This window comes from Cricetulus griseus (genome assembly GCF_003668045.3).
Source record: "Cricetulus griseus strain 17A/GY chromosome 1 unlocalized genomic scaffold, alternate assembly CriGri-PICRH-1.0 chr1_0, whole genome shotgun sequence".
Taxonomy (NCBI): domain Eukaryota; kingdom Metazoa; phylum Chordata; class Mammalia; order Rodentia; family Cricetidae; genus Cricetulus; species Cricetulus griseus.
This window is the reverse complement of record NW_023276806.1, coordinates 53,066,887-53,078,547: the sequence shown is the minus strand read 5'-3', so window position 1 is coordinate 53,078,547 and position 11,661 is coordinate 53,066,887. Positions and strand designations below refer to the sequence as shown.

The 11,661-nt window shown below is 40.0% G+C and overlaps 1 protein-coding gene across 1 annotated transcript in view; it reads left to right on the top strand.

Annotated features, from left to right (window-relative positions):
• Positions 1-271: 271 nt before the first annotated feature.
• Ptpn22 (protein tyrosine phosphatase non-receptor type 22) overlaps positions 272-11,661 on the top strand; it is a 49,044-nt gene continuing 37,654 nt past the window's right edge. Inside the window, exon 1 of the mRNA XM_035451307.1 lies at positions 272-470. Within this exon, the coding sequence (XP_035307198.1) occupies positions 384-470 (87 nt within the window). The 5' untranslated portion in view covers positions 272-383. The remainder of the gene's footprint in view (positions 471-11,661) is intronic.

The window sequence follows — 11,661 nt, the reverse complement described above, 5'->3', positions numbered from 1 at the left end:
TAGAGCTGTACTTCTGTCTGTTGTCTGGGAAGCATCAAGAGAGGTGAGGTGAGTACTGTGGAAAGCTGGCAGAGTCCCCCAGCTAAGCAGACCACAGTTTAATGTTCTGGTTAGCCTCTTGTTCGCTACATTTGAACTGTAGCCAGGTTTCTTTGTTGAGAAAGGAAGGCGCTAGGGCCCTGGAGGGAGATGATGGCTTTGTTGTGTGACCACAGAAGTTGGTTTCGTACTAATTTCCTCTAGGGCTTGTGATGCAGTCAGTAAACCACAGCCTCCAGCGTGCTGTGCTCAGGCAGCAGCAGTGGCTTCTTGGTGGTGTCTTGGCCATGACACACATTTGACATGCCCTCACTTAATTCACTCACAGACTTTTGCTCTGCGGCATGGACCAAAGAGAAATTTTGCAGCGGTTACTGAATGAGGCCCAGAAAAAGAAAATTAATAATGAGGAGTTTGCCAATGAATTTCTGGTGAGTTCTGGGATGTTTGAAAGAGGAGTTAGATGCACTGTTTAACGGTCTGCTGTGGTCTAACCTGCCTAGACTGAATTGCTGTAGGGACAAATTGAACATCAGAGCTTGGACTACAAGGGGTTGCGTGGGGAGACAACCTAAAAACATAACTTCTGTGAGTTTTGTTGTATCTGTGTATTCAGCATTTTTTTCAGGTATGCTGGTTTTATTGTTGTGTTTGTGGGTTTTTTTGAGTTTATCAGTCCTATGAAGGTATATACAGATGTATGAATATTAATACCTTTTGAGCATCTGGAGAAAGCATTTGAGTTGTGTTTTAAGCTTCAAATTACTCATTTTAATTGATACCAAAAAGAAAGAGACTAAGAGGAACTCCTCGTGTAGTGTTGAATTTTTAGACTCCCTATAGGATATCATTTGGATGACAGGCTTTTGAATTACACCAAAACTGTCATTTGCCACTTTATTCTATTTTCCCTTTTCTATTGACAAGTTTTTTTCTTTTTTCTTTTCTTTTCTTTTCTTTTCTTTCTTTCTTTCTTTCTTTTTTTTTTTTTTTTTTTTTTTGGTTTTTTGAGACAGGGTTTCTCTGTGTAGCTTTGGAGCCTATCCTGGCACTTGCTCTGGAGACCAGGCTGGCCTCGAACTCACAGAGATCCACCTGCCTCTGCCTCCCGAGTGCTGGGATTAAAGGCGTGCGCCACCAACACTCGGCCTAATGACAAGTTTTTAGAACAGCATTTTCCTTTTTTTTTTGCCCTAACTGGGTTTCTTTAACTTCTATTGTTTGGAGAAGAAGTGGACTGGGTAGAGTGGGAAGTAGAGACAACTAGGGGACACAGGAACAAGGTAGCCAGGGAGCAGGTGGACTTGACTATCCAGAAGACAATGGGTCTCCTTGTAGGGGAGCTGTAGTTGTCAATGCAGTAAAAGCTGGGCAGGCTATATGGCTCCATGTCAGGTACACTGGAGAGTGTGGGATCTGACAGACATGTCATGGTTTTGATTTTATTGTTTTGCTTGGTTTTTGTTTGTATCACTGTGTAGCTTATCTGCCCTGGAACTTGCTGTGTGGATCAGACTTGGCCTTGAACTCACAGAGATCCTTCTGCCTCTGCCTCCTGGTTTCTGGGATCAAAGGCGTGTGCCACCACTCCAGCCTGTTATGCTTTGAAATGCTTCTAGTTGGTGTTTTAGAATTATAAGAATATTGAGTCTTAGCCCTTCAACTTTTAATTGCAAAAAATGAATAAAATCTTTGTTTTCTAACTTACAAAATGAGGATAATAATATATAATATATGTCTTATCTACTCTCATTGGATTATTGTGTTGATTAGACACAAATAATTATGATAATTAAATACAAGGTACTATGGAGGTGCCTAGAGTGCTAGCTACTTAAGGCTGAGGTCAGTTGGACTGTGAGTTCAAGGTTAGCCCATCCAGCTTAGAGGGACCATATCTTGAGAAAAAAAAAGAAAGAAAGAAATAATTCATTAATATTTATTGAGCACTTACTGTATACTAACTTTGTTTTTTCACCCTAAGATATAGTAGTGAATAAAATGTCTTTGCCTTCCAGAGCTAGCATTCTAGGACCAGATATTAGATGAGAAAACACTCTATGAAGTTTTCACTGACTGGGTATCATGATTAGATATCACCGTAGGCTAGTGTATAAGCAGCTCAACTTTGATGCTAAGGTATTATGCCAACTCAACTTTCATATGGTCATGATGTCATAAAAATGTATTCTTTCTGCCACAAGTCCTCAGAGTAGGTTTGCCACAGGGTAGAGTTCCATATGTCTGCTTAGATATGTGGTTGCATTTTGACTGTTGTTCTTGAGTCAATTTGTGAAGATATAGAGGGGAAAAAAGTGATCTGAGTGGCAGTGTTAGCTTCTGTCTTATTTTTTTATTGTATTTTTCAAAACAAAAGACTGTATCTCTATATTTTAACCCTTGTAGAGGTCATTATAATCTCTCACCAAATTGTGGTAGCCACCTCCTGACCATGTTCTCTGCTTCTAGCCTTGTCCCACCTTCAGCTAATTTTCTTGGATAAGGTCTCACTAAAGTAGCCCTAGCTGGCCTGGAACACATTCTATAGACCAAACTAGCATCAAACTCAAAGATTCACCTACCTTTGTGTCCAAGCACAGCGATTAAAGATGTGCACCACCATGCTTAGTGCCCAAGTAATTTTTTAATGATATAAATCTGGTTATACTTTTCTCAGCTTAAGAACTTTTTACAGCTTGTTTTTTTTTAGCTACTTGTAATTTTTAGCTATAATACATATTTAGAAAACTACATAAAACGTGCGAATATAATGATAAAGGAACCATTGCCAATGCAGTCTCCACTCAGACGAAGAACTACAGTAGCATCAAACTCCAAAAGATCCCTAGCTCTCCCTTTCCCAGCAGGGTTCTCCACCCACCCCACCCCACCCAAGAGTAAATCACTGTCCTGGCTTTATATTAATCATTCCCTTGTTCTTCTTACTCCTGATTCTTAAGAACCTTGTTTTGGGGTGGTGATTAAGTGGAACCTCACTGTTCACTGACTCATGTCCTCCAGTGGAAAAACAAGAGTTTCACACTCAGCCCCACCTATAGGTTCAACTGAGACACCAGAAAAATAGCTTTGGGAGGAGAGGTATTGGGAAGTGGGCCAGCTTGGCCCAGGGAAATACTGCCATCAAATGGGAGGTTTTCCACTTGACTACTGCCCAAAGTTGGCTTTAGGCTCTTGATATTTTCTCAGGACTTGCTGTTTCTGAGATCTCAGAACTAATTCTGTCTCACAAAGCTGCTGCTAGCTGCCTTGGAGGTAACAATCAAACGGCATATATACTATGTGTAGACTTCCTGTGTAGCAACTCCCCTCCAAGAACAACAAAACTTATTTCCATAGCTCAGATTTCAGTCCTGGTTTCTGTTTTGTTGGTGGTGGTCATGTCCTAGACCAGCTTTTTTTTGTATCCCCTCTCTTCTCTTTCTCCTACTTCTCTAATGATGGCAGAGATTGAACCCAGAGTCTGGCACACATGGGGCAAATGCTCCTCCACAGAGCTATGTCCTCAGCCATGAGAAACCTTCCTCTTTTTTAAAACATTATTTTATTTTAATTTTTATGGATAGTTTGTCTACACACATATTTGTGCACCAGGAGCACGCCTAGTGCCCATGGAGGCCAGAATAGAGTTGCTGTACTTTATTATACTCTAATAGAACGTGACTCCTGGAACTGGAGTTATGGACAGTTGTGAGCTGCCATGTGGGTGCTGGGACTCAAACCTGGGTCCTCTGAAAGAACAGCCAGTGCTCTTAACTCCTGAGCCATCTCTCCAGTCCTAAGGAGCCTTCTTGATCTACCTGAATAGATCAAATCATCTGTGATAAGTTCTTGTTAATATGATCTATACTTTTTATAGCACTTATGACAATTCCAGTTTTTAACTTTGTATGATTACTGCTCTCTTATCCAATTGAAATTTCACAAAGGCAATGTTCATCTTTCTTTCTTTCTTTCTTTCTTTCTTTCTTTCTTTCTTTTTTGAGACAGGCTTTCTCTGTGTAGCTTTGGAGCCTATCCTGGCACTCGCTCTGGAGACCAGGCTAGCCTCGAACTCACAGAGATCCACCTGCCTCTGCCTCCCAAGTGCTGGGATTAAAGGCATGTGCCACCAATGCCCGGCCAATGTTCATATTTCATCCTGGTTGTATTGGTCCCCTCCATAATTTGTACAATGTTTAACATATAGTAAATGCTAAGGCACAGACAGTAAGACAGTTTGCCAAAAGACATATAGTTTTGAGCTGGCAAGATGGCTTGGTAGGTAAAGGCACTTGCTGACTAGCATGAAGACCTAAGTTGGATCCCTGGAACCCACATGGTAGAAAGAGAAAATTGACTCCTGCAAGCAAGCTGACCTCTGACCTCCATGCATGTGCCGTCGCACACATCCCCTACTTACTACTGAATAAACAAAGAAATAAATGTAATTTAGAAAAATTTAAGGAATCACAGTTCAGCGGTCGACTTAGCAACGGAGTGCCTGCCTAGCACACTCGAGGCCCTGAGTTCAACTCCTCAGCACCACACACTCACAAAACACTCACACAACTCACAGTTGTAGAACAAAAACTTCAAACCATGTACTATCAATATCATAACATGTGCATTTGCCACTCTCAACTCCTGACTCCAAGTGATCCACTGACCTTAATGCTTTAAACTTTTGAAAATTGCAAAGGGTGACATCTGTATGATAAATGCTTTACACATAGGCATCAGCTTCATAATTAGTAATAAGGCAGGAATATGCATTCCTCAGATCAAGAAATAGGATTGCTGGGGCTAGAGATGTGTTTCAGGTGGTCCAGTGATGCTTAGCATTCCGGAAACCCTGGGTTCAATCCTAGGACCGGAAAAAAAAAACAAAAAACCCCTCAAAAATACAGGCTTGGTGGTATAAACCTCTATTACCAGCACTTGAGAGGTAGAAGACGAGTTCACTCTTATAATCTGCCTGGTCTATGAAAGACCCTGTCTGGACTGGATGAACAGACACACACACACACACACACACACACACACACACACACACACACACACACTGTAAGAAGAGCTCCTGGGTGTTCTTCCAGATAATTACACCCTGATCCCCCAAAAGATAGAAGCCAACACTATCTGAATACATTTTGGGTTTTCTGCATTGCTTTATTTATTCCACTAAACAATGGTTTTTAAATGTTTTTGAACTATTTGTAGATGAAATTCTGTCAAATGTCATGTATCTTATTTGAAAATCTTATCAATTTTGTTACATGTAGTTGGATCTCAGTTTTTTGTAGTCATTGTTGTGAATTCTGTCACAGTTCCATAGATGTAGTTCTTGTTGTGACCACAGGGAGAGTATTGAAAGATGTCAAGTAGTCCACTGGGTGTTCTAGTTTGTTTTCCTGTTTCCATGATAAAATATTAACCAAAACCAGCTTAAACTTCCATGTCACAGTCTATCATTCAGGGTAGGCAGGTCAGAAACTCAAGGCAGGAACTGAAACAGAGACCAAGGAGGAACACTGCCTACGTTGCAATGGACCCTTCCTCATCAATTAGTAATTTTAAAAAACGCCTTGCCTACAGATCAATCTGATGGAATTTGTTTTCTCAATCAAGGTTTCCTCTTCCCAGATGACTTTAGCTTGTACTGAGTTGACAAAACTAACCAACACAGCTGGTACTCCCCATTTTGAATCACCACAGAGCAGTTTGTAGCTTTGCTGGTCTTACAATATAGTTTTATGACTTTTACCCTAGCTTGCCTTTCCTTCCCTTCCTTTCTTCCATCCTTCCTTTCATCCATCCATACTTCCTTCTCTCCCTCCTTCCCCACCCTCCCTCCCTCCCTTCCTTCTTCCCTTCCTCCTTTCCTCCCTTTCTTCCTTTTGAGATAGGGGAAATCACTACATTCCCCAGGCAGACCTTGCAATCTTCTTGCCTCAGACACCTCCCCCACCAGAAGCAGCTAAATGACAGGTGTCTGTGTCCTGGTCTGGCTGTGAGTCTGACTTTATTTCATACAGATTGTTAAAACAAGGGCCTTGCCCTTGCTAGGCACTCAGGTGCTCAGCTCCATCACAGACTAGTCACTCTGTATATTCCGAGCTTTTTAAAAGTATATTAACTTTTAAAGAGTCTGTATTTAAAGCTTATGTTTTAAGTTAAAAAACAATCCTTAAAACTGTTGGATACCATTTAAACAAGAGAAAGTGAACTTTGTTTCTTGGGGATGAGGACCTTTATATTGCAGTTATTAAATATGAAGACATATTTATTAAATATGAGGGATCCATAAAAGTGTGTCTGGCATTGTCCTAGCTTCTGTAGATTTTACCTATCATAGACAGACCAGGAAACATCTTGGTTCTATATGTATTTACAGTACTGATACCAGGCAAGTGGCTATGAGCACAGGATCCCTGCATAGCAAGTGCGCAAACATTTGTTGAGTTGAAACAACTTGGGAGAATAAGCCTGCCTTTTGAGTAAGCCTTTATTGAAGTAAATGTTATATTTATTAAGGTACAAGTTTTTTACCACTACCACCAGAATAAATGTATTTACCTCTGAAGCTGGTTTCTCCTAACTTGACCCAGCCCTTTGCTCAGGGCCATATAGTTTTAAATTTCTTGGTTTGCTTGTTCTAGTTTGACTGCTGCCTACCTAGCCACTCTGTTTAGTGCAATGGAACACGCTTGCATGTCTTGTTCCCAATGATTGTGTGTCTACTCAGGGCCAGCTTCTTCATCCATTCCTATTGTTAATAGTCCTGTTCACTAGCTGCAGAGGTCTAGGCTCCTGATTCCATTCCTTGGCACTTATGCTTTCTCAGTCTTGTTGGAAGCTTAGTAAACCATTTGCATTCACAAGGCATCAAGAAGTAACCTTGCAGAGCTCTAGCGACAAACTCTGGCTTCATTCTCCCCTTAGTAGAGAAGGGCCAAGTTTTGTTTTGTTTTGTTTTGTTTTGATCACTCCAAAATACAATGTCTGCTATGTTTTCCATATGCTGGCTTCTTAAATTGTGGGCTGTATAACTGTACTGAGTCATGAAAAATTTGTCAAGAATAGGTTTTTGAATACCAAACAGACAAAATCTGATTCAAGTTCAAGTACATCCTGGTGTTACATGGTGCCACTTTTTCTGAAGCCTCGGTTCTAAACACTTACATGCTCAGTTTTCACTTAGGCTGCCAGTGAGCCATGCAACACCAACACACACTGCATGAAACTCCTCTGCTCCGATTTGACTATTACCAAATTAATTGCATTTCATCTGTATGTATATTTCATTTGTGTGTACAATTGTACACACATAGTTTTCTGTTCTTAGAGACATGGTGGTTTAATTACAGGAAACAACAACTTACTATTTTTCTACTATTGAGCCTCTGCATAAGTGTCAGAGTAGTAGTACATCTTTGAATTGTATCATGTTAGCACATTTGGATTTAAAAATTGAGGTTTGATTTTTTTTTAATTGAGGCTGCTGATTGAGTTTCTTTGAAAATATTCATTAAATAAATTTTGATTTGAGATTAGAATTTCCAAATTTTCTGATATAACCCTGAACATACTTCTGCCATTTTTGGCTACCTATTTATGTGAAGTGACTTTCTTGGATCTACTAATTATAAGATCAAAATATCGCTCACCTTTGAAAATATTGAAGATACTTTATGTCATGGTGTCAAATATTCAGCCAAGTTCTAAATCTTTACATGCACACTTGTGTGTGTGTGTGTGTGTGTGTGTTTATGTGTGTGTGTGTGTGTGTGTGTGTGTACAGGGTGTTGTGAGCACTTGGAGGTCAGAGGAAAACTTTCATGAGTTGGTTTTCTCCTTTTAGCATTTAGGTCCCAGGAATCAAACTCAGGTTGTCAAGTTGGTAGTAGGTGCCTTTACCCACCAAGTCATCTTGCTGGTCCCCAAATTTATTTTTTAATGTAAAAATAAATGAGTTCATCCTTTCCATTAGTATCAAAGTGCTTGCTTTCATCCTTAATAAATGTTAAGATTCCTATTGCTGTGTAGCACCATGGAGGTTGGCAAAGAGCAAGTGCCTTACAAAAGGCCCTAAAAAGGGGCAAAGAAGAAAGTGATCCATTTTCTAAGATGATTGGTATGTTGGTATGACATGACAGCACCAACTATGTTCAACTGTGGAAACTGGAAAAACACTAATCATAAGGAATCAAATCCATGTCTACTGGCCTCAAGAGCCCTGTGTTTGAAGTGAGCCTTGCTTATCTGCAGAATGATAAAAATGTCTTTAGAAAATTCAGGCTAAGGATATTCAGGGCTAAAACTATCTAGCTTCTATAACATGGATCTTACTCAGGAAAGAATGTGACAAATAGCCAAAAATGGCAGACCATGACTAAGGCTCATGCCAATAGCAAGACAACCAATGGTCATTAGCTTCACCTCTTCTGTGTTGGTTTTATTAAAACTTGCAACAATCAGATAAGCAAGACTCCTACACTCTGTGCCTTCGGGTGTGTGTGACCCAAAAGTAGGTGATGGAAATCATGACTTGGGAGGTACAGACACATTACTCAAAAGAAGTGGTTAAGGCAACTTCAGACAGCATTGGAAAGACATAAGAAAGCTTGCCCATTTATACTTTTCATGATGTCCTTGCTAGAAAAGTAAAGTTGCAGGAGCCTAAGTCTGAACTGGGAACGCTCATGGGGCTTTGTGGAGAAGGTGATAGCTCAGAGAGGTGCCTAGTGACAAGACAGGGTGCTAGAAGTTGAGCAAACTGATGGATATAAATCACCTGTCCACGAATTTGTTTCAAAATCCGTTTTTTCTTTACAAAATACATTATATACTTTATTACTCTTTTTGGACATCAAACGATCCTTTCATAGGGGTCACCTAAGACCATCAGAAAGCACATGATTCATAATAGTAGCAAAATTATAGTTATGAAGTAGCAACGGAATAATTTATGGTTGTGGGTCACCAAAACATGAGGAGCTGTATTAAAGGGTCACAGCATTAGGAAAGTTGAGAACCACTGGTATATATCAACAAATTTGTAATTGATTGTCAATATTTGATTATATGCCTAATTTTTTCATTTTTTAATGTTTGCACATCTAGAATCACATTAAAATCTCTTAAGTGAAGAGTGGTTGTGGGTGGAAAGAGTTCAGCATGTTCTGTACTGCAGCATGGTCAAAGGTGCTGCAGTCTTAGGAGGTCTGTTTTTCTTTCTTTGTTCCCTTTGGGGAGTGACTTAATTTATTTACTAGCATTTGAGAAAAGCATGCAGAAGACTTGGTCCTCCCTCATAGACTCTATAAGCAAGATTTCCATTCTGTTCTCATTTCTTGAAATGGGCTTCAGTCAAAAAAAAAAAAAAAAAAAAGGAACTCACTGTTAGCTTATAAGCATACAAAGAGTCTAGTTTCTCACATTTCTGCCCTATTTCAGGATCTACAGGCTGATGGCTTTCTCATCTTATTCTCTCACAGGCTCTTTCATCAATTTGTCTTGAGGCTGCCTCTTCAGGGGACTGACTAACAGACCCTACCTTGTGGCTGGCAGAGAAATACTTTGATCCTCTGACCTCTCTTTCTTTCCAAACCTCAATCCACCTCTGGTAGTTTTGCTTTTTATCCTATACCTTTTACTTCTTTCTTCAGATTTCCCTTGTTTCTGTTTTAGTTTGTCAGATTTTGGGCCTGTTATGTTGTTTGTCAGGGCCTGGAAGCTTCAGGGTTAACAGTTAGAGAAGACTTAAAGGGAGGATTCGAGAGTGGTCTGACCACAGGTAGACGTCACAGGAAAAAATTAAAGTCTTTCACACTTCCTAAGTTAACAGTTCTGTAGGTATTTCCTGTGTCACGCTTAGGTGTGTGTGTGTGTGTGTGTCCTCCTCTGTCATCAGTCAGATGACTCCAGGAGCAGCAAAAGAAAAAGCCATTCTGAAGGTCACAGTGAAGACTAAACAAATATTGACATACACATACATAATCTTTATCTGTGACATCTTGCCCAAAGAGTGTCTTTTAAAAAGCAACACCAAATAAAATTAGTACAACAAAGAGGTTGTACTAACTCTGGAAACTTCTAGAAAGACTTGTTTTGGGACTCTTCAGGACAGTCAGAAAACTTCTGGCAACATAAAGACGGATCATCCTGAAGGAGCGTAAGAGCAGAGAGAGATGAGAAGTGAGTGGTACTTCAGTGGAAGTACTTTTGCAAGTTTTAAAATTACGTTTATTTGGGGGAGGGGCTGGCATCTGGAGGTGAGAACACAACTTGCAGGAGTCTCTTCTCTCCTTCTGTCATGTAGATCCTGGAGATTAAACTCAGGCTTCAGGCTAGGCCATAGGCGCCTTTACCTGCTAATCAATCTTACCAGCCCACTGGAAGTATGGTGTTTGAGATGTCCTGTGTCATGTTCTTAATTAAAATCCCAAGCTAGTCCATTAACATATTCATCTTAGTGAGAAAATATGCTGTTTAGCATCTCCTGCCAAGTCCAACTCTGAAATCCATAGGAATTCTAACAATGGTGCACAACCAGGATTCAAGAACTGCCTGTGTTCCTGGTCTGGATCCAGTAGGTTTCCTGTGTCTTATCAAACCCAGAAATAAAAGAATAGTCACTGGAGCAATACATACTGGTGCTTGTGGAGCCCAGAGAAAGAGTTTATATTCTGATACACTGAGTTGTTATAATTATTTATTATGTTACTCTATTTGGAAAAATATCACTTTAATTAAATCCTATTTGATAGTGGTGTTCTGAAGTTTTAGCTCTTCACTTTCCTCCTTCTCCTTGAAGACTGACTTAGCCACCAAATTCCCCTGAAACAATTTTAAAAAATTGTTTTTAAACAGGATCACTGTGTAGCCCTGGCTGATCTAGAACTCAGTATGTAGACCAAGCAGTCCTCAAATTCACAGAGACCCACATGTTCTTCCTTCAATTAAAGGCGTAGATTCCTACATCTGACCCTCTGAGCCAATGGTGGATTTGGATAATTTGTTGGATCAAAATTTTTTATTACCACACCTCTTTCCTGTCTCTCTCTTCTCTGTGCTAGGTTTTGTTGCTTTAGGCAGTGTCTCTCCATGTAGCCCTGGCTCACCTGAAACTTGCTATGTATACCAGGCTGGCCTCGAACTGAGTGCTGGGATAATGTCTGTTATGTCTTTATTTTGAAGTCCCCTTTCCTCCTTCATTTAAAAGGCACTTAAGAAGTCTTCTCAATTAAGCTGCACAAAATGGTACATTTTCATCACTGGTGTGTGAGCAGTGTATGAAATATAAGCGTCTTCGTCACTGGTGTGTGATCATTGTATGAAATATAAACAATTATATAGTACTAATCACAGCCCTCTCAATATTTTGGTTGTTGTTGCTCTCACTTGAGATACGTTTCTTACTCTTCATTCTGTGGGTCAAAATAGACCATAGCTATGGCTGTGAAATGTAAAAGCAGTGCCGAGGACTCCTAACATTTATGAACAACAAAAGGATCGGCTTAGTTTCAAAGAAGTTGTATTTCACACGATGACACCGGTTTGTGAGATCTTGAAAGAATCTAGAAACTGTCTTTAGAGACTTAATTGGAAAGCTCAGGGAAATAT